The 26125-nt window shown below is 45.4% G+C and overlaps 1 protein-coding gene and 1 pseudogene across 1 annotated transcript; one reads left to right on the plus strand and one right to left on the minus strand.

The window, feature by feature from the left end:
• The first annotated feature begins 4987 nt into the window (after positions 1-4987).
• LOC136538920 (uncharacterized) lies at positions 4988-7770 on the plus strand. Its single transcript, XM_066530845.1, has 2 exons — positions 4988-5665; positions 6967-7770. Exons 1-2 carry the CDS (start codon positions 5291-5293, stop codon positions 7558-7560), a joined length of 969 nt encoding a protein of 322 aa, XP_066386942.1. The 5' UTR covers positions 4988-5290; the 3' UTR covers positions 7561-7770.
• Positions 7771-8145: 375 nt separating this feature from the next.
• On the minus strand, positions 8146-13193 carry LOC136536609 (endoribonuclease Dicer homolog 3b-like; annotated as a pseudogene).
• Between the last annotated feature and the right edge of the window lie 12932 nt (positions 13194-26125).

Genomic DNA, 26125 nt, shown 5'->3' on the forward strand with positions numbered 1-26125 from the left:
CAGCAACATTTTCTACAATTATCGGATGATCCGGTGGCTGAAATACTCATCACTGGGTCATTATGCCATGAACTAGCCGTTAGTCCGCCAGCCATGTCACCGGATAGCCTAGTGCGCTTCAGAACATTTGTGCCTCCTGCGCTCCATCCTACTCATCTCTGTATTTGTCAAATTGTCTGGCGAATACTTTATTTTCTTCACCAGAGCATGTCGTGGTTCTTTGTGCCTCCTTCCTCTTCCCTTGGACAAATCTCTGGTGATAATGCTTTGGTGCATCCGTCGAAGCACCAGATCATATGATGAACCAATGTTCATCGGGTCTTGACCCGTCTGTCACTAGATCACTCGCCTATTTATCTGGTGGTGCTATCCCATTTATGAAATGACTATTTTGTATATGATGTCTTATAGGGTCTTCAACTTATGCTTGATGTTCCTTTGAGTTGCATTACCCAAGTACATCACTTTGCATCCATAAGAGATAACACTAATATCTTGTATACTAGCAAATACCATTAGTCCCATTAAACATGTTAGGACACAAATCAATAAAGTCACAATTATCTTATGCAAGGATACTTCGTTCTTTACAGATAAGTATTCCATGTTACAACAGGGGAAAATACCTTCCCAATCATGCTTCCATTTTTCATTGCGAGATACTTTTCATATCTCAAAATTGTCAATTTTTATGTAGAAGAGGAAGTGAACTAACTTTTTAGTCGGTACAAGTTGATTCAACTACTATTTTATATATAGTACATGAAACATTTTATGATGGAAAACCCCATCTTTTTATTTTATTAATTGAAAAATGTCAGTCTATTTTGCCCGCTTTATCCACCCCCCTCTATCAACTAAAATGACCAAAAATACATTTGAAATACTTCTTATTCATGTGTTTGATCTTATCCATCTCTGCCCAGCTTCCATGTGGGCAAAGACCTCTATAGAGAATAAAAAGAAGCCAAGGATCTTGATCTTGATAATTTAGCCATCATTTCTGTTTTATTAGTTTTTTCCTAATAACCCAAAGCACGGGCATATATACTTCAGCTCTCCCGGCCCTAAAATATAAGCCACCAAATAAATGTTGCCTATCGGTAATGAGCCTTGCTACAACTTACAAGTAATGTGTTATTTTTATACATTTTTGTTATAACAAGCACTGTCTTATCATTCCATATATGTATTTCACCTAAAGATTAATTTATGTTTCCCTGTTCCATTCATGCATGTGGCAGAGTCAAACCAAACAAAAAAAAAAAGTTACGCCATGACTTTGAGACTCTGATTCAATAGAGTAAATCCTAAGCAAACGTAGTCAATTTTTTTTTGAAATGTATAGTCCCTCGTTCGCTTCGCTGAAAAAATAAGCTAAAATATTATTCCGACGGATTTGTTCTAAGAAAAAAACATTGTTCCGGCTAAAAAAACAAACCGAAAAATACAGATTATAAGACAAGCGAACAGAGCCATTATTTACCTTACATCAGCCATCTGTAAATCTTAAATCACAATGATTTTGCAAGTTATATATAGTATCCATGTACGGATCAACTGTTAGTGTATGAAAATGTGGCTAAGCACTCGAGCCGCCGTTTGTGATTTGTTGGGTTACTCGACAGCCACAAATCTGCTTATCTTATTCACGTGACTTAAGACTCTAGATGAGGATGAATCATGCGCATACTTCTTTCACATGTACACATATTCTAGATAACCGTTGTTTCGATCTATTTTGAGTACGTCAGCGCGCAGTGTGCCGTGTACGTCCACAGAATTTTCATGGGTGTCGCTATTGGGGCCGGTTTAGATCCGAAATTTTTGGTAAAATGGCACTGTAGCAGTTTTGTAGCAGTTTTCGTTGTTATTTGGCAATTAGTGTCCAATCATAATCTAATTAGGCTTAAAAGATTCGTCTCGTGGATTTCGTCTAAACTGTGTAATTAATTTTATTTTTTATTTATATTTAATATTTCATGCATGCGTCCAAAGATTCGATGTGACGAGAATCTTAAAAAATTTGGCATTTTGGGAGGGAACTAAACAGGCCCCACATTGTTGGACCAATCACATCGGTAAACAGTTAAACACAACCATGAGTTGATGATCGACGCACACATGGGCGGCTTACATCCTGTTCGAACGTTTCTATGACTTATAAATCGGCTGATGTTGTTTTGTTGTGAGAGAAAAACATTGTATTATGACTGATAAGCATGACTGATACGATCAAACGAACAAGGTGTTAGTACCAAATCTCTCCCTCTCTCTCTCTCTCTCTCGTCTTAAGGAATAGCCACTTGATTTCATTCTGATAGAAAAAGAGCAATACATGAGATCATCCAAAAGTGGTGATAATCAACCACACTGGCGTTTGCATTGCTTGGGCAGCGAGTAAAGAAGTTTTCTTTGATGCGAAGAGGGAGCAGGAGTTTCGAATGAATCAATCACAGCAAAATGATGAGTTGACCAAACCCCCTGTTCCTCTCTCACATATTAGAAACATGGTAATAAGCCAATAAATATGTACTCCTATATATGTAGTACGAAGTAACTATTTTGCTGTTAATAACCTGCAGTTTACTATACTATATATATATACCGGTCACCGGCTCTAGAAAATATTTGGTTCTATCCTGAGTTCTCTTGATGTTTGGATAAAGATCAAGCAGGTAGTAATAATTACTGTTCAAATATATTATTCTACTATTATCATCTTCACCCTAAAATGTAATGGATTTTAAGTTAAGTTTATAGAAAATAATATTACTATTTATACATCAGAGAGATAAATTATACAAATATATTTTATATTGTGTCTAATGATGCTCATTCAATAGAATAAATATTGCATCTCATTTCTTTAAATTTAGTTAAATTTATAATATTTTGATTTATAATAGTTTAAAATAATCTATTATATTTCAGATCGAACATAGTAACTTACCTATTTGGATCACATGATTTAAAGTTAGTTAGGCTATCTTCAACAACAACACCCAAAATACAAGATCCATTCGTCCTTTGAGTAGCGCTACAGGCAAAATGTTCAATACCTATTCGTTATTTTCTCCAACAACAAGACCTAAAAGCGAATTCTTTCTGCAAATGAGTTTTCAGGAGAGAGGATGCCCATATTTGGGTCGTGCCTCTCAGGCAACCCAAAATAGGTTTCCCGTATAGATACTCTGTTGGAGACTGATTTTGGGTATCTTGCTACCCATTTTAGGTTTGGGTGCCCATATAGATTTCTTGTTGGAGACAGTCTAGCTAAAGTTAAGGGCTAAACTTTAGCCACTAAACTTTAAGGGGTGTTTGGTTCCTTAGTCTAGATTTTAGATCATGTCCCATCGAATGTTTGACACATGCATGGAGTATTAAATATAGATTAAAAAATAACTAATTACACAGATTGCGACTAATTTGCGAGACGAATTTTTTAAGCCTATTTAGGCCATGATTTGATAATGTTGTGCTACAGTAAATATGTGCTAATGATGGCTTAATTAGGCTTAATAGATTCATCTCGTAAATTAGTTTATTCCTGTGTAATTAGTTTTTTAATTAGCTCATATTTAGTCCTTCTAATTAACATCCGAACGTTCGATGTGACACGGACTAAACTTTAATCCCTGAAATCAAACACCCCTTAGACAAGGAAGCTGTTTGTATACTGGGATAAAGTTTAGATCTAGTTCAATAAAGAAGATTTATGCTCTCCGTCCGCAACCTCTCTTCTCTCTCCCTACCCGACTCTATCTCACCATCTTCTTCGTTCTCTGTTGTTGTGTCATAGGGGAGGGCGCAGTTGTGTTAGGGCATCAGTATGGGCAGCGGCTGTAGGCCTGGCGCCGTGCGGGGCGCAGGGCCGCAAGCCCGACCATACTGGCATAAGCGGCAGTGTTGGCATCCTCCTCCTACAACACCTCAGCAGTGGCAGTGTCTGTGGTGCAGTGTCACACCTCGGCGATGGCGCTGAAGCTACTCTCCATTAGCACCCACGTCACTGTGTGCTATAGGGGTGCTGGCGGCGGAATAGGGCTGTAGATGGAAGGGCAGCGACGGCGGATGGGGGCATGACGATGGGAAGACTGGCACGGCAGTGGGGGGAAGCTGCGAGCCGCTTGGGTGGCCTACCGAGGACGAGGATTCAAACTGGATCGGGTGGAAACCAACTCATGGCAACTGAATTCACGGAGAATCATGACCACCAGTCACAAGTTAACAGAGCCAACTATGGCCCTGTTTGGAACTTGGATCTGCGACTGCACGGTGCGATATCCCATCCGCGGCTTCGTGGCTGCGATACTAGTAATCTGCGGTATAGTTCATTTTCCGATTTTTCTCCTTATGGGCAGTCGCGAGAGAAGCACGGCCACCATCAGACGTTTAGCGGAATGTTTTTCGATTCTCGCCGTGGGGCGTCCAGGAATCCGATTATAATCCGTTCCAAACAGGCCCATTAAAGCAAAGTCATAGCATGTAATCGCTGATATTAGAACGCCTAGTTCCATATATAAACAAGTTGACACGAGTGATCTCCGCACGCTAGCCGTACAATATCTGCGGGCCACGTCGCTAGTGAAAAAAAAAATACATCCACTTTCTTTACTAAAGAACATGCCCTTGTCGGAAGATACAATTCCACCTCGTTCCTGAGTCGCCAATCCTTCCAAAACAATTGTTCACCCGGCCCGGTTCGTTTTTATACATTTTTCGTTGCAAGCTTGCTTGCAGCGTATGTAGAACGAAATAGTTTGCCCGGGTAGCTCCTCCTCGCTGGCGCCAGTGTTTGCCCCCTTGCGCGGTCGCTACAAAGCGGTCTCCTCCGCGTTTTCCTAATAGGCGACCGTGACTTTTTTTTAAAAAAAAAAATCCTCCTCGGTCGCCTTAGCTTTAGCTTTTCGCGATCGAGCTGCGCTACTTACCTCTGCTACGTGCCAAGGCTATTCGTTTTCGTTCCATGAGTTGCAAACATGATCCCCGAAGCAACACCGCGTGCTCGCCTCCCTCCTATATAGAAAAGAAAACTGATCGATCTCTGAATCCTCCTCTTCCAAATCCGATCGATCAGCGGCTAGCGTAACTAAAATTATTTATCCGGTCAAGCACTCAAGCCGCCAAGTAAGATTACAAGAACACAAGAAGCTTCCAAAAAACCTCTGATTACTTGCGGCGGTGACATGTCTCCAGTCTCCACGGCTCCGGCCGCCGTCGCCGTCGTCGTCCCCGCCGGCTGGTCAAAGCACGCCATGCTCTAGCTGGTCACACAGCGGCGGGGACCATGCCTGTGCTCAACGAGGATGGCGCCGCCGCCGACGATTCCGACAGGCAACGGTGCTCGTGCCTGCCGTTCTGCTGCCTCTGGGGCGCCTCCGGGTCCGGGGGTCGTCCCAAGAAGTCCGGCGCCGCGCAGGCGAAGAGGAGGCGGCGCCGCAGGCTCAGGCTGCCGTGGCTGGCGTGGCCGTGGTTTCGGAGGAGCGGCAAGGGGGGCGCGGGCGGCGGCGACGACAGCAGCGAGAAGCAGGGGAAGAGGCGGAGGAGGGGCGGGAGGCGGCTGCTGCTGCTGCTCACGACCTCGCTGCAGCCCAAGAAGGCGCTCGCGTCCGTCGTCTCCGGGGACAGCAGCGCCCTGCTGCCAGTGCCAGTGCCGCCCAAGGTACGTACGTCTGATCCGATCGATTGATCGCGTCATGGGCGTGATCGGTGCTCCGTCCTCACCACTGCTCGCTCGATGGATGTTATCGATTGTGAGCTTATTAACTACTTTACTGTTAATAAGTTATTAGTGCTTAATGAACTTTGACGTCGACTGGATATATCATGCATCCTTGGCGCGTAACCTGTGCCATTAGTGGCGAGTAGATAAGTGGGTGGTTTAACGGGATCGACCGGCGGCGTCGTGGCCAAGGCCATACATGGGCGTGCGACTACGGCTCCTCATTTTCGCAGGTGTGCCTGTGGTGTGGGTTTACTAAAAGCTCGTGACTAGACTAGTCCTCCTCGCGGGTTCACCTATATATCGTCAGCTGGCTTATGATCTGAGAGCCCGGCGGTGGCAACTGCTGAGTGGAAGAAGATGGATGGGGCGCACGGGGATCCAACGCATCGTAAAGTTAAGTTCTTATTCATTGGGTGTCCAATAGATAGAGACCTTAATCCACGGTTAGAAATCAATACTACTCTATTGGATTTAACCTACGTCCGTCCGTACTCTTAATTTGCCGCTAAGCAGCCACAGAATTAATTATGTATATACGCGGCCAGACCAGGTTTTTCAATTCAAGCTTTTCTTGGGCGACAGCAGCAAGCAAGCAACGCAATACAAAAATTGTTCTGGTTAGAATTAATCATGCATGTCATTTTCATGTCGCGCGGCCAAACTACCGGACCAAGTTGTAAAGCATCTTGCTCTTGCCTGGGGCCTGGCCCTTTTGAATACCAATGTTTGACAGGAAAAGTCAACTAGTTTAATCTGCAGTGCTTCACTTCTTCAAGTTCGCTAGCTATCTATAAGGTCCATATATATCACTAGTACTAGTAGTAGTATACTAGTATATAGCATGTTAGTTGATAACCTCTCGTCTAACTATAACTATTATTATAGCTTTTACTCTCTTTGTCATATAGTATTAAGCTAATAAAATCTGTTGATCTCTTGTAGCTAGTTAACGTGTCATTGTCGGAAAATTCCATATTAGTACTTTCTATATCGATTTGGCTTCGAGATTTTGCAAACAGAATAATGTTGTCTAATCCACTAGCAGGTTGTGGCTGTATGAACTATGAAGGGGTTTGACACTCGCTGACGCCATCACATTACACCATTAGGCACCAAGGCAACCACACAACTAGTGCTTGACATGTCATCACACGATTCAGTGCATGCATCAATATTCTCTAACGGTCCATGCCATCGCTTAAACGCTCATTGCCATCATGCCATGGCGCACTCCGCAGGTGAGCAGTTACGGCGACGCCAAGAAGCAAAGCAACCGCAGGCCACGACGGCCAACGGTAGACGACGACGCGGCAAGCGGCAGCCGACAACCGCAAGCCTCGAGCACTGCTGCGACTGCGAGCAGCACCGGATGGACCACAGCGCCGCATGCCCGTTCTCGGCCTCCGGAGACGACGAGCCAGGCACCGAGCCCTGGACCAAGCGACGGGCCCGCTGGCGCCGGCCGCACCTGGCGAGCGCCGTCGAGGCGATACTCGCTTCGTCAGCCCGGCGACTGCTCCAGCAGCGGCGGCCTGTGGACGGCGGCAACGACGCTGGGCGTGATCGTGCTCCTCGGCCGCGTCGCCGCCGTTGTCTTCCTATGCTCGTGCCTGTACGGCGCGCGCTTCGTCCGGGCCTGGGCTGCCGGCGGCGCCAGTGCCAGCGCCAAGGACCAGCTGAGTAGCGGCGGCGTCGATGGCGTTAGTAGCAGTAGCCGGCGCTTCGGTGACCCGGTGGGGGTGGCCACGCAGGAGGAGTGCAAGAAGAAGGTGGTCATGGCAGGTTTGCTCGACAGGGCCGGCAAGACACCATCGTCGCGCTTTGGTAGGTGATCACAATGCAAGAGGACGCTGTAAATGATGCCATTTAGTTAGGGCTTGAACGGTTTTGGGGAGACAACTTGGTGTGCTGGTGATGAACTGATGATAGGTTGGTAGCAGTATTTTGCTTTTATGTTTTCCTATATGGTGAAATTGGCAATTTGACATGAAGAGCTGTGTACACGATTGGATGTTGCTCAATCGGCCCAGTGGCTGGCTGGCAACTGGCATGGGATTGTGAGGACGATATTTTGTGATTTCTGGGCACGGCCTAATTGGTTTTGGGGTGGGATTTTTCACCATACGTCATACGTGACACGTGGGTCCAAATATATAGTAGCAATGCAAAATGTTTTGCTTGGCCTATTAAATGAACCGTAGTTTGTATAAGCTTTGAGAAATGAGAAGACAGGAAAGTTCTTATGCCGCTCCCAATATCTGTAGAGCTCTAGCTTGAACCCAAGTGTTCAGATATTACTGCTACGGCAATGAAAGGAGATGTACTATACCACTATACCAGCAAGTACTTTAACGCAACCTACAGTCACTTAGCATGTCGAGTCTCAGAAACATCTTCAACACAAATCACATTGGGAGCTGAGGAGATAATACCCCCTCCCACATTAATCAGTGTTAGTCCATTAACTAGCATTGTAAGCCTGTTCACTTGCTCATAAACGATCGTAAATTTCCAGCCGGGAACAGTGTTTTTCTCTCACACCAAACCAGCCAACAGTAAATAATCCACGATACGATACGGCCTCCCGAACAGGCTATGTTGCTTGGCTGTGTCTTGCATATGCAGACCTTGAGTTCTTCAAGTTTTCGAAGCATTACCAGAGACGCTGAATCCTGAGAACTCTTCTTGTCAGTCCGGCGCTCACCTTGAAGTGTAATGACAGTCACATCAGGTATGTGCAAGGTGATAGTTGAAACGAAGCTATTGAAGTTTGTGGTTGTAACCCCATCCAGAACAATAGGAGTCCTGTTGTAGCAAAAATAAAATAAAACAAACACCGTGAAAAATAAACCAAATTTTGCTTAAATCATCTATCAGAAAATATTCATCCAGAAAAAATTCACTGCTCAGATATATGATTATGCAGATGATTGTTTAGGCTTCATGAATAAAAAAAAACTAGCATCGTACATATGAACACTAAACCAGCTAATTTTCTGAAGGTAGTCTTGTTTGAACCATGATTCTTAAAAGGTAAAAGACAAAGAAAGACAAAAAGTTCCTGAAGACCAAATGAATAAGAATCACCAAAGCTCTTGTGAATGAAGTTTCACATTCTTTTACAAGAAAGTAATGTTTGGGGATTATTTGACATACCTAAACCTTTGTTCCACAAATTCAAATTCTGGAATTGGCCACTGCAAACTCTTGCATAGCCTAAAAAGTGCAGTCCGAGGTCCACCTTTATCCATTTTGAGAGGAAGAACAACTGAAAGCATATGAAAGGCCATGGCATCTGAGTACTGCTAAGTATTTTGTGGCTGCTAGAACTAGGTACAGAACAAATCAAATTACTAATATTTCCTATTTGATAGCCTGGCAGTGAGTAACATATACTCCATTCATTCCAAATCATAGTTCACTCTAGCTTTGTCCTAATTCAAACTTCCCTAACTTTGAAGAAGTTTTAATAAAAATATATCAACACCTCAAGTTCAAGTAAATGCACTATGAAAATATATTTCATGGAGAATTTAATGAAACTAATTTCATGTTGTAAATGTTGATACATTTTTCTATAAACTTGGTCAAAGTTAGAAAAGTTTAACTTAGGATATAAAACTAAAGTGAACTATAATTTGGAGCAGTGGGAGTAATAACCAAAACAGGGCATTACCTGCTGCTCTCACTGAGGAAAGACCTTCTAGGCTAAGACTGCCATTCACGTCAGGACAATCATGCCGTGATTCCAACTACAGAGATGCGATAATATTCATTACTCAGAGAACCAGAATTAAGTTCAATAATTTGATGTGCCATTTTGTGGAAAACTCTCTATAAGCTTACACTTCTCGATTCTGATTGCAGTTCTGAAGAGACAATATCCAATTGCTTAGCCTTAGAGAAACATTGTTTAAGAGAAAGACCCCGTTTCTGCATTCAGAAAAAAAAAAATTAAAACCAGTTCTAGAATAGTCAACAAAACATACTCCCTCCTTCCGAAAATACATGACGCTCGAGAGGCGGATTTTGCCTGCAGTTCAAGCCACCGGTTGGAACCGTCATGGATTTCTGACAGGAAGGAGTAGCATCTATTGCCAAAGCAGCCATTACAATAGAATAGAAAGTTACACCCAAGGTGTGTAGTTGGGCTACCCATTAGCATCACAATGGACCTGCCCAACCCCTTGAACTAGACAATTTCTTGATATTTTTGTTTCTGTTTGAAAAGATATACCTTCAGGTCGACCAAAATTCGGGCTGCTGCCTTTGCCTTTGCACTTTTCCTATTTCTGTCATGTCCTTGTGCTATCAGCAGTTCATCTCGCAACTGCACCGTCATCTCTATAATTAATTCTTCTCCTTTACTAGTACATTTTGAATTCATGAAGCAACCAAGGTGACTACATAACTCCAGCAACTCCCGATAAGGTGGCAATGCAAGCTTATCAGGGGTAATCATTGGAGAAAGTAACGGTTCAACAATCTTCCAAACCAGATCAACATTAAAATTTACATCCATAAATATTGCACTAGTAATACTTTCCATAATGTCTCCAAGAACCTGTACAAGGAAATTAAAATTAGCTTTCTATACTGTTGGACTTGGAAAGTTCTACGTTGCTGAGTAAAAGAGATAAACATTGCACAAACAATGAAAGCATAAATTTTAATCGGGAATATGAAGGAGAGCTCCATGTTATTCCCTCAAAGATATAAAAAGACAATAAAGTAAAATAAGCTGTTAAGCCACAAACAGAAGTAGAACTAAGTTTTCTAACCTTAGGTGCTTTGCATGTAGCTTGTTGAAGGAATTCATTCTCTTTACCATGGTACTCCAAATTGGACCTGACATATTCTGTTACTTGCTCCAAAAGTATTCCAGATCCATGCTGTAGATGATTATGAATATTGTTTCTTACAACTGCTTGTGCAAAATTCTCATTACTAACCAAAGCTGAACGCAAGTCTGTTAATTCTCCAGGATCAACATCAGTGTGGGTAGCATAGAGATGTTGTGTGATTAATAGATCCAGCACAGAATCACCAAGAAATTCCAGCCGCTGTTACAAATCAGAAATTAAGACATGTATATCAACGTGCCTTAAATGCAATAATCTAATGTACTAAAACTCTGTTTCACTGACCTGGTAACAATAGTTAACTCCTAATTCCTGTAGAGATGGATGTGATATGGCTTCAAGTAGAAGGCCTTTGACCAAGAAGTTGTACTTCAGTTTTGCTTCCAGTTCCTCAATATCTTTTAATTTTGATAAATAGCACAATCGAGATGCATTAGAATTAGATTTTGCTTTCTGCACTAGTTCCATATCACACCTGACATCAATACCAAACCACCTCATAACCCAAATTGCAGCAGCGATGCCACTGCCAACATAATATGCTCCAACTAGTGCTTCAACACAATCAGATACTGTTTTTTGAGCACATCCATCTGTGGCCTCTGTCACATGGTTTTCCCACAACAAAAGATGGATCATCACTGATATATTCTCCACTAAAAGGAACAAATGCAGTTTCGATTCCACAGTTACAAGGAAAAGGGCGCAATGATATCTGTCCAGGAGCAACCCAAAGGGTCGAACGCAGTATCACGTATATAACCCTGAAAGCACTAATAGATATACATTAAATAAAAAACAAACCTAATAAAAAGGAAAGACTTCAAAGAAAAGATGACACCAGTGATTAGGCCTATGATATGAAACTACGGATGGGTAGCACAGAACAGGAAAAAGTGTAACTGGATTCGTCTATCCATTCTAGCATGAATGGAATGCATCTTATTCCTTCTGGACTAAATCTTCTGGAAAATGTCAACTTTTGTCAAATGATGACAAGGAATTATTGGTGTCACTCACACAAAACTGGTTGAATTATGATGTAAAGAATATTGACAGATCCAATTATGAACTTCAGCAAAATGACATCACACAAATAGACTTAGGCTTGAAACCATCTACCTGCAGGGATCGGCATATTCCATGTTTATGCAGTGTCGCATTGCATACCGCCTTGGATCTCATATCAGAGAGATGGCCTTCATGTTTCATTGGATATCTTAGGAACAGGTCACATCCTATTACATATTTCAGTACTGAGTCTCCTAATAACTCCAACCGCTCCAGAGAAAAGGTCTCGCAGCACCTTAAAGTTGTTATAGCTTCCAAAATCTAGCATGAAGAGAAGTCAGATTTCTGATATATGCATTACTATCCTTAACAAATAAAACAATACGTAATATCATGAGAGAGAACAAACCAGAGAACTTGGTATGCGTTGAGTGTAACTAATGTCTCTGCGAAGCTGGCTGGCTAACATTAAAGACTGAACCCGATGCATTACAGAAGGGAGCAAGTAAAATGATTTGAGAATATCAATTGTGACATCAATGTGGATGAGTAGTTCAGGTGGGACTCGGGCATGAATTTGCTCTTTTTCCACGAGCAGAGGATTGCCAGTTGAACCATCTGCCATAAATTGGATGGAATGTCATGTAAAAGCAGAGCCAAAGTAACACAATTACTATCTCAAATTATACAACAGAGAAGGCAAAGAATGCTACTACATCGAGGTTAAAGTACCTTGGTATTTCATTTTTGAAAAAAGTAAATTGTGTGCATTGTGACTTTGCTTTAACAGCAACAAAGGTTGCCATGTATATTGAATAACAATACCATACCTGCGTATAGGTGAGAACAGAGAAATTAGTGAGCAAGCATAACAGAGTGGATCAATTCTTGAATTGAGAAAATAAAAAATGAGCACCTACTTTTGATGGTAGTAGTCCACGAATGAAGCAAATGGTGAAGCTTTCCCATTATACATCTCATCGAATGAGTCGTCTGCAGTTATATCTAAAATCAAGTCAAGGACAGAATAGATCCTCCCAGTATGAAGAGACAGCACAACTGAATCTTTGACTGTGGAAAAATGAAGAGATTTATTGGCCAGATGAATGATGTCTTCTCCCTTGTTGCTTCTTTTATGCGAACATAAGTTTTCATAGTTAAGATTTCCATCTTCTAGATACAAATTTCTCAACTGCTCCACTGCACCAGAGCATGACTCAACGGCTTCCCAGTATATGTTTAGATCATGCTGTATATGTGAAGAGTTCCTCAAAGGCAAAAGTAAGTACATGTTGTCTGAGCCCCATTGTATTTCATGACCTTTTCTGAAAATAAATTCCCTTTGCAGTCCAATCGTTCGGGAACCATGAAATAATCTACCAAATATACCATTGAAGAACAATTCTTGGAATAATTTTCCTTTACGCAGCTGAAGAAAACTAGGAAAAGTAAGCCATTGGTAAACTTAAAAGAATGCTTGTTGCGCCGATCAGTACCCCCGCGGCTGAAGCTGCTTGTGCGGGCGGCGAGGAGGCGGGAGCTGCGCCGGAGGAGGTGGGGGCGGCGTCCTCGGACGTGGCGGCGGCCGCCATTGGTTCGGTGCGGGTGGAGTGGCTGTGGCGGTGGGGAGCGCATGGCGCGGTGGGGGTATATAAATCGGCAGCGAGAGACATGGCGGAAGGGGGGGGGGGGAGAGTGCGTGAGGCGGTGGGTGTGGGTGGCGCCGTGGCCTGTGTTCGTTCGTTGGCGGGGCCCCGGGCGGCGGCGGGGCGTTTTGCGTTCTGGTTCTGGGGAGCAGGCGGCCGCTACCGTTGCCGTTGCGGAGGCGGACCCCGGAGGTGCCAGGTACGGACGGGTTCCCGGCTTCCCGCTGATGGGACGGCTGGCACGTGGACCCATAATGTCAGATGGCACGTGCCTGCGAAATGAACGCGAAATGTCTTTGTTGGCAAATGGTTTCGCCTCAGCTAGTCAGCCTACCATCGCGATGATCCTCTCCTCCATTCTCGTGTTTTAGTTTTCCTTAACAGAACCGATGCTTTTGTTAATAACGGGCTGCTCTGCATCCATTCACTTGAAATCCGATTGGTTGCTTCGATTAGCTTTAGCTTGCATTAGATCTTATAAGTATCTAAATCTAAGTCAAGATAAACGTACATAGTGTTATGTTTGGTTGTTCTGTACAAGCAAATATAAAATTATATTTGGTTGTTTACATTTTTTTTTGCATATAATCATATTCATGTTCCTATTCGGCTGGTATTAAAGCCGGCTGAAGCTGTTTTGTTATGAGAGAACAATACTGTAGATTCTAGCTGATAAGTTCAGACAAACAGAGCCAAGGTCTCATGTTTTTACTATAGGTATGCAAATGATAATGTTTTATTTTTTTCTGTGCACGTCAGCTCATGCAAATCTTTATTGTCTCATATGACCAAAATTTTACGTACTAGCTAAAACGACATTGTACCTGCTTTGAGCACTATGTAAACCTGTATAAAAGTATATGTACAAATAATTAAATATGAACAGGCTGTACTCAGGGGTCATTGGGAGGGATACAAATTGTTCAGGGTAAATTTGTTATAGGACATCGTTCAATGTTGATAATTAGGGACGGATCCAGCGGTAGGACGGGTGGGGCTCTAGCCCCCCTACGGCCACGGGTGGGGCTCTAGCCCCCCTACGGCCGCCAGACCCATGGAGCCCCTCCTTAGCCCCCCTAGGAATTTTTGCCATGGATACACCTTGAGCAGAGGCTGGAGCAGTCTAGAGGTTGAAGAAGCCCCCACTTAGACATTTTTCTGGATCCGTCCCTATTGATATTCATCATTCAATGTTAGTATTTGTTGAGAAACATTACTTAATATTATTTTTGCTAGAAGATACATTTTAATTGTGACAATTAGCTCTTAGACACTATGACTATATAAAATAATAGTTTTTAGGAGTGGAGGGGAGAGAAGAGTTAAAATTAGCTATTATGCCCCTGGTCATTCTACCTAACCCTTAATAGTTATAAAAAATCTTAACTTTTGTGTATGAAAGTCAGAGGAAGAAGAAATTTTTTATATTAAAATTGTAGAGCTTAATGAAACCTACAACTTTGTAGATGACAAGTTTACTATTTAAAATTATTTATAGTACCAAAAATTATTTTTACATTTTTAGATTTTAAAATTCAAAATTTAGAATTTTTGAACGACCACAGATGGTCTATACAAAACTACAGTTATCAATGTGATCTATAACTTTGTGGTTGATAGATTTTTATGTGGAGTCATTTAGAGTCCTAAATACTTGTTTTATTTTATCAAAATTCAAAATTTAAAATTTTGGAACAACTTTGGTATAGATCAAGTTAACGTTCAAAGTTATTTACAAATTCTAAATTCTAAATTTTAAAATATAAAAATTAAACAAATATTTGGTTGAGAGCCTGCAAGGCAGCTCTGGCTCCAGAATCTGAGCCCAGGACGCTGCCTGTGTCTGGCAACTCCAACAGGAGCAAACCAAAGAGGCTTTGTGCATCCAATGTTCAAGGTACAGTTTTGTAGTGGTAATCAAGATTTCGTTTGGCATTTTTGTATCGGAAGTAGAAATGATTGCTAGGGACCATTTAATTAAGGATAGCTTTAACATTGACCCATAACAACTCAGGGTTCAGCTCAATTAGAGCAAAGAAGTGGGAAACGTTAGTATGCTTTCCTGAAAAAGCTGTCCAAGAAACATCTGTTGTGTAAATAAAGCCCTGGATATGAAAAAATGTCACAATAAATGTTGTGACCGGTAAAAAAAAAGGTCATTGTTGTAGTGTTGCCATCACATTTGTCAATTTAGTGGGTGTTTGTTTGGTTTGTGAAATGAGATAGATTAATCCATCTTTATCTTATCCCTCACAAGCTACTAATTAATAGAAATATATGAGTAATAGGATTATTTTACAAAAAAAAAAAACATAGAATAACATCATGATGCATCATCTCACCTAAAATAAGGTGCTTCCACAAGCCAAATACCACGTTAATCCACTTAATCAAATAGGTCAAGATAAGTTAAGTATCGTTTTGTGTGATCACCTTCCAATGGCGTGTGACGGTTCTAGCGTATACCTATTGTAAGATCTGAAGCTTCTGAATCAACACTTTTGCAGGGAACTTTCAGATAGGTTCAATCAAGCTCTATGTGGAAGGGCTCTTACCAATGTGGTCTCCCTGCTTCTCTGGGTGAACTAAGAAAAGTAGCCTTTGGCAATTGCCATTGCCAGGAGAAGATAAGGGACAAGAGCTCTGTAACGACCCAAAAATCCACACACTGAAAATACCAACTACAAAATTTTTCTTAGAACAACCATGTGATGATGAGTGTCATGTATAGTAACCCAACCTAAGAGATGCATTAGGTCTAACCCTAACCCTAGTTAACACATAAGCATGGCATGTCATTAGTTAATTGTGATTATTTAAAATCTAACTAATAAAGTGATGCATACATTGATTATTCAAAATGTGATTTGGATTTCCATTTGAGTTATGATATGCTTAACAACTCCAATACATTAGGTGCACCAATTTGGAATTCAAATTCTAGAACCAAATTCGAATTCAAACAAAAGAGATGAAATGAAAAACAGAAAAAGGAAACGAGGAAGAAGGCCTCGCAGCCCAGGCTGCTCGGCTTCGCGGCCCAGCCAGCCCAACCGCGCCCACCTTGCACCGGCGCGCACGTACGCAGCCCACGAGCCGGCCCAGCGCGTCGCCCATGCTCGCGCACCCGTCTGCCTCGCTCGTAGCCACTGGCCGCTGGACCCCGCATGTCAGCCGCACCCCCCCCCCCGTCTACAGTGTCATCTTCCTCACCCACGCCTCAACCGCCTACGCGACCGGCGCCCAACAGCTGTGGTAGGGGCGGGCCAGGGGGTCACGCCCGGGACATGACCCTGTCCCCTTGCGCCGCGCCCACTCAACCCCGCACCACCGTCTGATGCGATGCACACGTCTCCACCGCACGATGCCATCCGCCCTGGGAGGCATGGCGCTCGGCTATAAAGCCAGCCCGCACGCCGCTCACGCCCGACGCCCTAGCTTCTCCCTCAGCCTCCGCCGCCGCTTGGTGGCCCAGCAGCCGCACCACACCGAGAGTAGAGGGCCGAGAAGGAGATCGTGAGAGGAGGATCGGAGCCCCGCACGCTGCCGAAGTCGCCGGAGCCGCAGGCAACGCCGTCGTTGTCATCACGGTCATGGGTCGGCACTGCACGACACTGCTTCCGGAGCTACACGGCCGCAACTCATCACTGCACCACTATCTCCTCTTCCACAACACCTACGGTGAGCCCCGGTTCATTCCCTGCTCGCCACTGGACCTTGCTACTCTAGCCATGGCGCTCCATACCGTGAGTGCGTAGGCCAAGGCCATCCCCAGCCTCTAGGCACACCAGCACAGCACACTCACGTTGACCGTGACCATCCCCGAGCCCTAGGATGATGTAGGCCTCTCTAGGTTCCCCGAACGCCGTAGCCGAGCACGCATGCCGCGCTCGCAACGCCGCCGCCATGACGCAGCCACCACCTCTGAGCACTCGACCACCGGTCCGAGCACCAGACCACTGGTCCGAGCACCTGACCACTAGTCCGAGCACTAGACCACTGGTTCGAGCACCCGACCACCAGTCCGAGCACTAGACCATAGGTCCGAGCACCTGACCACCGATCCGAGCACCGACCGCCGTGGCCAGTACCGATGGGAGCGCCTGGCGCCTCCTTGACTCGCCTGTTCCGTTCGCTGAAGCCACGGGTAACTCACGCGCATGCCATGACCACCTCGCAGGAGCCCGTAGTGACCCGCGCGCCTCGCCGTCGTCACCATGTCGCCGTGGCCGCCGGGAAGACCCTACCGGCCACCTAGAAACTGGAAGTCCTGCCCTGAGCTTTGGATGCCCTCGCCGCGTCCACACAGATCCGTAGGAGCCTACACGCCCCACTGTGACGCCCTCCGAGGCCATAGCCCCCACACCGACACCGCTGACATGATCGGAAGGCCGTCCGCCGTGGCCAAAGCCACCAGAGGCCCTGGAGGACCCCTCGACCTACCCAACATGCCCGCTGGAGTACTGTGACACCCACGCGCTGCACCTGCGCCATTCCCGCACGCCGGTTGTGCTCGAGCCACCGTTTGCCGTGACCAGTGACTTAGGATGCACCATCCATCGCCCTGACTCCACCATTGCAGTCGCCATGGCACGAGGAGGCTTTTCCCCACCTCAATTGGATGCCTGAGCCATTGCGGGAGCTCGCCAATGAGCACGTCGCTGGCGAGAGCGCGCCGTGGAAGAAACAGAGGAGAAAGGGGCAAGGTGAGCAGCGCAGCCCTGCACCCGGTGCACATGAGCCGAGCCAAGGAGAAATGACGATGGGCTCGGTCCACCATGGACCCTGCCTTAGGACCATGGACCAGGAGCACTGGTCCACCGTGAGCCACACGGTGTGAGCCGTGCTATGGACGAAGCCCAATAAGAGCCCACGGCCATGACGTGGCTGCGCCACAGCACGCCACATGTTCGGCCTGGCCCGGCCCACACCGGCCCAACCCAATCCCACCAAGGCCCGTTTGAGACCCGGCACGTATTGACCGTTGACCGGTCAATGTAGACCATTGACCTGGCCCCACATGTCAGTAGCACAGACACTCTAGACCCACCTGACAGAACTGACGATGTTGCTGACGTCATGCCGACGTCTTGCTGACGTCTGCTGGACCCCACCTGTCAGCTCAGAACCAAGGCGATGACGTCATCATGCCACATGGACCAACCTCAGCATGACACGTGTCAGCCCAGGATTAATTTAGCCTTTATTCAATTTCAGAAAGGATTTAAACTTCAGGAACTCATAACTAATTCATACGACCTCGGAAAAATACGAGACCAGGACCAAAATTCATCTAAAATCAAGCTCTACATAATGAACTCATGTTTGAGTGCATTTGAATCTTTTGAATTTTCATTGCTTCTTTGTGCTACTCTATAGACATCGCTAACGCGACTATAATGCAAACGTTGCAGACTCGGAGGAGAACCTAACAGACGAGGACCGTGAGTACCGTGAGTAGAACGGAGACGACTACACTGAAGGTGCCACATCCCACCCAATCTCGTAGCACCTATTACGCATGGCTAACATAGAACTGCTATCGCTTTACTTTACTGCTACAGTCATATTATGATAGGACTTGCATGGTAGTATGCTTGCTTGAAAGCCTTTACCTTGGCGCAACCTTACCCCTGCATACCCTGCTATTAGACTAGACACATGCTTACTGCTATGCATTTCATTACTTATACTTCTACTACGCTTATACTACGTGCGTGGTGGATACTGGTGTTATTTGGACCAGGGGGAGAGTGCTGCGTGTGTGACTTGGGTGTGTGGAGGGTGAGGGTTGTGTCGACCAAGTTGGAGTATACGACGAGCCTAGGGCAAGTCTTGCTATGGGATGCTACCTGGGCACCCCTGGAAATGGATACTTGTGGTGGGTAAATGGTATATGAGGTGGACCTAGGTGTGAACCTATGACGGGTGGAGCCCGGGATGGAGGTGCTGTGGTGGCACGGTAAAATGGAAACCCTGATGGAGACATTCTGGCTTGGTCATCCCTAAGGACTTACTAATACTCAGATTCACCGGGAAGCCTTACGTACCACTCGCCCTATATGGTGCGGGACGGCTGAACTACTTGGTAGGATATTGCCACTACTGCTAGGTTGATAGCGGATAGTGTAAGGAGGTACGGGGTGCGGAGGATTTCCCCCCACACCCTTCTGAGACTTCATGGAGACCTTGTGGCCCCGGCTCATGACTCACAGTTTCAGCCACCCTAGACTAGACTTGGGGTGAACCAGGACTGAATGGTAGAGTGGCATTATCCTAGGCTAGCAAGCGACCGGAATCAGCCTAGTTGACGACGGTCAGCGAGGAAGGCGGATCTTGTGGTTATGTAAAACCTCTGCAGAGTGTATGGTTGATCGATCGATACATGTGCCGACCTGTCGGCTATGGACCTTTCCTGGGTTTCGCTTAAACTAGATAGTGAGATGAGTCCTTCTCTTCTTTCCCCGTGAGAGAGTGTCGGTCGTAGCTAGGGGCTACGGGCCTTGAGACAGTGCCGAGAGGGAGTTGGCCTGTTGACTGAGCGATGGTGTGGTTTGGTGATGGTATGGAGATGGTGGTATGTCGATCCCAGGATTGAAACCTGGCTCAGAAAAGGGAATGGAGTGGAATGTGTGTGGGAATGGTGTTAAAACTTGACAAAATATTATTGTCTACTGATTTGCTAATGCATAGGAAACCCCAGCCTTATAGGTTCACCTTGCTTATACCCAACTTGCATCCAAATTTCCACAAAGCAATGCTCATAGGGTTGGGAGTGGCCAGTACAAATCGTACTGATAAATTTTGGCACACAGGTTCTGCTGAGGAGTATAGCTCCAAGGAGTTTGACGGATGAGGGGTTCGTGCCTACGCTCGAGTTTGGCGATCTTATCTTCAAGCTGTTCTGAATGAATGCTACTTTTGATTCCGCCAATGCAGCGATGAAATAAATTATGTAATTCTAAACTATTTGTACTCTGATATTATCGTTGTATGGATGTGATATTCGACTGAAATTTGGGTATTATGATCTACAATGATCTTAATACACTTCAACGCTGTGGATTTCCCTTCGCGGAAATTGGGGTCGTTTCAGTTGGTATCAGAGCCATACTTGACCTTAGGACGAAACCCTTAGAATGGACGATAGAATAGGACATGAACAACCCTTCTTTCGGTTATATACCGACCCTGTATTTACCTTTATGCAAGGCTTATCTATTATGGACCTGCTAACACCTGTTCCTTTAAACATGCAGATGGCAACGAACGTTGACTGGCCGCCTCTAGGACCACTACCTCTAGACCACGCTAAACTTACCTTCGACCTACGTGAGCTCAGGGGTTTTGCATAGACCCTCTGCCAAGTTCTCGTCACGTTAGGTGTCCCCGACGAGCTTGTCAAGGTCACCTGCACCGGGAAGCTAGCTCAGGAAGGAGGAATCGAAGGACCAGTCGTCACCTCAGCCGAGTTCCCAGCTAGCACTACCTTACCTTCTATCCCAGCTTCCACCGAGTTGACCATAGAGGACACAGTCGAGGAGAGACTGTGAGCTATCTCACACAAGGCACTTCGCAGAGTGATGAGGGACCACTACGAGCACCTAAAGACGACAGAGTTCCGTCTACTTCCCCAGGCCCTTGACCTCAGCCTTACCCCCAGTGAGCAGAGTTTCGTAGCAGGCAGAGTTATCCTTGCCGAGGATGATAGATGCCTTCGTATCTTAGCTATTCACCTACTGGAGCAGGATAGGTACGTGACCCAGTTAGAGCAGAGGAGACGTCAGGACCAGGCCCTTCGGTGGGAGTACCAGGAGCGAGACTCGCAGGGGGCACAGGAGCGAGCTAGTCTACTGGAGACAGTTGCCAAGCTATAGGATGAGCTCAACCGTCGTGTGGAAGTCCACAGAGCCAAGGTCGCTGACTTATAGGACAAAGCAGCTGACCTAGGCAACAGGAACTGCTACCTTGACAGCAAGGTCTTGGAGATACAGAGTGAGTTGGATGACAAGAAGGCCGAGTTCAACCGTAGGGGAGATAGAGAGAGATCCAAGGGGATTGATATGCTAAAGATCCAATCTCAGAACAAGACCCTGACTCAGGAGCTAGAGGAGTTCAGGAAGAAGGCCGTTCGCAACCAAGGTCACCTGATCGAGGCACTCAAGTAGACCGAGTACCTATAGGACAAGTGTGAGAGGACATGGCAGGCTTGGCAGAAGTCCGACAGGAAGCGCCTCAGGGAGATGAAGGGTATGTGGGATCAGCTACCCAAGGAGGTTTGCAGCAAGACGAAGCCTAGGATAGAGGAGTTTGAGTTAGCCCCGACTCGCCTCAACCTAGACGCCTACCCTACCCTACCTAGAGCCAAGCCGACTGAGGAGCTCACCAAGGCCTTGAAGTATGTGTCCCGACTTCACAAGTATAACAAGGAGATCGAGATCGAGAACAGTTGTATCCCAGCCGCGGTATACGAGTTAGAGTAGAATGACCCTGCGTGGTCATGAGTCATGTCAGTAGCTTCCATAAGTTGTTCCCCTTATGAGATGTATTATGAGACATTATGCGTAGTACGATTCTCGCACGTCTTTAAGTGCAGCTACTGGAGATGATGCTATGTAATAAAACCCATGTAATGAATGTTTTGGATCTTATTGCATCTTTGTGAATCTTATTGCTTCTTTGTAATGAGTGTTGGATAGCATAAATGTTTCTCTTTAAAATCATCAAAAATCATGTAATCATATTGAATTATAAGCACTTATGGCATAAGCACTAAACTCTCTATGATCCGTGTTGCAGATGCCGAACCGCCATTCTAATCGCCTAATGAATCGAGGATGTGCGCCCACCCCTGAACCAGTTAAACCCAATGGGGGACGTGGTGGCAACAACCGTGGTCGTGGCCATGGCCATGGACATGGAGGGATACCCTTCCACCTGGAGAATACTCCGCCGCCTGAGGAGAACATTCCACCACCACCACCACCGAACCTAGCAGAAGTGATGGCACAACAGACCTAGCTTCTTGCGGCTCTTGTTGAAGGAGCAAACCGTCGCTAGGGAGGTTAGTAGTATGACTTCTAAAGGAAGCTAGAAGGATTCCTAAAGCTAAGGCCACCTACCTATGATGGCACCGACCCTGACCCACTTGTAGCCGATGACTGGCTCAAGGAGATGGAGAAGAAGCTTGACCTCACTACTTTCACCGACGATGAGTGTGTTGGAGCAGCCGCACACCAGCTCACAAGTGCAGCACGCGCCTGGTGGGATAGTTTCAGTGATTCCCATGAAGACCCTGCCAACATCTCGTGGGATGAGTTCGCCGAAGCATTCACTGAGTATCACATTCCCAAGGGTATCATGGAGGCCAAAGCCGAGGAGTTCTATAACATCAAGATGGGAAAGGACAGGGTGACTGAGTACACTACTCATTTCACCAACCTTCTTCGCTATGCCCCTTCCTATGTTGTGAACTCTGAGAAAGAGAAGCTATACTATTATCATAAGGGACTAAACCCGCACATCAAGTTGAAGTTTGGTGATATTGAGAGCAACACATTGCGTGCTCTGGTGGATCACTGCATCTAGATTGAGAAGGACCGTGCTGAAGCTGGAGAAGAGTATAGGGAGAGGAAGTGTAAGCCTGAGGAGTCTCTCCGTGGTCATGATCGCAAGAGGTTCCGTAGAGATGCACCATCCAGGGAATGCTCTCGCCACAACAGGGAGGACAACCCTAGATCGAGTAGGGGAAGTGGAGGCTACACCGCCAAATACTCCCGCCCTGCTCAGGATCGTTACACCCGGGACCGTTATGCTTAGGACCGCAATAGTTAGGACCGTTTCAACCGTCCCCACACAGTGAATGAACGCCTAGCACAGAACCACTCTGCACCAAGCACTGGAAACTGGAAGGCACCCGTGTCAACCCCTATAGGCGATACGCCTTTCACCTGTTTTGCTTGTGGCCAACCAGGTCACAAAGCCGCTGAGTGCCCTCAGAACTCCACTACTCAGAAGCCTCAGTTCAAGGGATCAGCTACTCGTGGACGTCTCAACCATCTGGACGCCGAGGAAGTACAAGCTGCCCCTGACGTTGTGTACGGTATGCTTTTAGTTAATGGCAATACTGCATCAGTTCTATTTAACTCTAGAGCAACTTGTTCATACATATCATCCAAGTTTGCATGAGAACATGACTTGCCTGTAACCCCACATGAAAAGCCTATCATCACCAGCTCACCCTTAGGAGACCTAAAGTGCACCCACATCTGTAAGGGAGTGAGTCTTACTATTGAGGGTCTTATCTTTAGAGCCGACCTAACCCTGCTACCTTCCATTAACCTAGATGTCATCTTAGGTATGGATTGGTTAACCATTCACCAAGGTATCATATCATGTTCACCTAGATATGTCCAAGCGACCCACCCATCAGGCCAAGTCATTAGATGTGAACCCCAGTCCGGAAAGTCCACCTCTATCCTATGTGCCCTTAAAGCAAGTTCAGAATCATAGAAAGAGGAGAAGACAGTTCATGATGTGCCAGTAGTCAGAGACTATCCCGATGTATTCCCTAAAGAATTACCGGGTATGCCACCAGACCGTGATGTAGAGTTCATCATTGATCTATTACCGGGAACGGGACACATTGCCAAGAGACCCTATCGCATGTCAGTTGATGAACTGGCTGAGCTCAAGAAATAGCTTGATGAGCTCATCTCAAAAGGATATATCAGACCCAGTGCTTCACCCTGGGGATCCCCTGTTCTGTTTGTTAAGAAGAAGGATGGCTCAATGAGAATGTGCATTGACTACCAGAACTTGAACGCAGTCACCATCAAGAACAAGTATCCCCTACCAAGGATTGATGATCTGCTTGATCAGCTTCGAGGTGCTAAGTATTTCTCCAAGATTGACCTCAGATCTGGCTACCATCAGATGAAGATTCGAGAGAGTGACATCCCGAAGACAGCTTTTGTGACTAGGTATGGTCAGTTTGAGTTCACCGTGGTGTCCTTTGGACTCACGAATGCTCCCGCATACTTCATGAACATGATGAATAAGGTTTTCATGGAAAAACTAGATAAGTTCGTGGTGGTATTCATTGATGACATCCTTGTCTATTCATCCACCGCTGAAGAACATGAACATCATCTGAGAACGGCGCTTGAGAAACTAGCCCAACACCAGCTATACGCAAAGTTCAGCAAATGTGAGTTTTGGCTACAGGAAGTTGCCTTCTTAGGCCATGTACTATCAACTGAAGGTGTCGCAGTTGACCCAGCTAAGATTGAAGCCGTGAAGGAGTGGGATCAACCCCATAATGTGATAGAAATCAAAAGTTTCTTGGGATTGGCTGGATATTATTGCCAATTCATTGAGAACTTCTCCAAGATAGCTCGTCCAATGACCAACCTTCTAAAGAAGACTAAGGAGTTTGAATGGATGCCCGCATGCGAGCAAAGTTTCCAGGAACTGAAACTAAAGCTTACCACAACTCCTGTGCTATCATTGCCTGATATCAGCAAAAAATTCATGGTCTATTGTGATGCATCATGTCAAGGACTTGGTTGTATACTGATGCAAGAAGGAAAAGTGATAGCATATGCGTCTCGACAGTTGAAAGAACACGAGAACCATTACCCAACCCCATGATCTGGAGTTAGCAACAGTTATGCATGCCTTAAAGATCTGGAGACACTACTTGATAGGCAACAAGTGTGATGTCTATACAGAACACAAGAGCTTGAAGTACTTTTTCACTTAGGAAGATCTAAATATGAGGCAACACCGATGGCTAGAGTTGATCAAGGACTATGACCTAGAAATTCACTACCATCCGGGAAAAGCTAACGTAGTCGCGGATGCTCTTAGTCGCAAGAGTTACTATCACGCCTTAATCACTGAATCCGTACCACCTGAGCTCAAAGAAGAGATTGATGATTCCAACTTGAGATACTACCGCATGACTTGTTGAATGAGCTCCGCATACAGTATGATCTCACAGATTGCATCCGTCAAGCTCAGAAAGTTGTGAAGAGATTGAGTATCTCCATGGTCTAATGAAACTAGGCTACAAGACCAACCACCAGGAAGATGAACAAGGAACTATCTGGTTCAAGAACAGAATCTATGTTCCATCTGACCCAGCACTATGAGAGGAAATTCTATCAGAAGCTCATGATTCCAAGTACTGTATGCACCCTAGAGGTTCAAAGATGTATCAAGACCTGAAGAAACACTTTTGGTGGAAAGGCATGAAGACAGACATTGCAGGACATGTGGCATGTTGTGACACCTGCAACAGAGTCAAGGCTGAACATCAAAGGCCTGCAGGATTGCTAAAGCCTCTAGACGTTCCCGAGTGGAAATGGGAGAACATATCCATGGATTTCATAGTTGGATTGCCCCGCTCACAGAAAGGCCATGATTCCATCTGGGTGATTGTTGATCGTTTGACCAAGATTGCTCACTTTATACCGGTTAAGACCAAGACCAATGCTGAAAAATTAGCAGATCTGTACATAGAGCACATTCTGAGACTACATGGAGCTCCCTCTAGCATTGTATCTGATCGTGGTCCTCAGTTTGTGTCCTGATTCTGGGAAGCTCTACACAAGTCTATTGGAACTAAACTTGATTTCAGTACTGCTTATCACCCACAGATAGATGGACAGACAGAACGAGTAAATCAGATCTTAGAAGACATGCTTTGTGCTAGTGTACTGAATTATGGCTCTGATTGGGAGAAATGCCTACCTTATGCAGAGTTCTCTTACAACAACAGCTACCAAGCTAGTATCAAGATGTCGCCATTTGAAGCTCTGTATGGCAGACCTTGTAAGACACCTTTGATGTGGTCCCAACCGGGAGAAAGATCA

The sequence above is a fragment of the Miscanthus floridulus genome, chromosome 2 (genome assembly GCF_019320115.1).
Source record: "Miscanthus floridulus cultivar M001 chromosome 2, ASM1932011v1, whole genome shotgun sequence".
Taxonomy (NCBI): Eukaryota; Viridiplantae; Streptophyta; class Magnoliopsida; order Poales; family Poaceae; genus Miscanthus; species Miscanthus floridulus.

Coding starts and splice junctions, on each gene's coding strand:
- LOC136538920 (XM_066530845.1), top strand. CDS start 5,291: ATGCCTGTGCTCAACGAGGATGGCGCCGCCGCCGACGATTCCGACAGG. Junction 5,666..6,966: donor CAGTGCCAGTGCCGCCCAAG/GTACGTACGTCT, acceptor CGCACTCCGCAG/GTGAGCAGTTACGGCGACGC.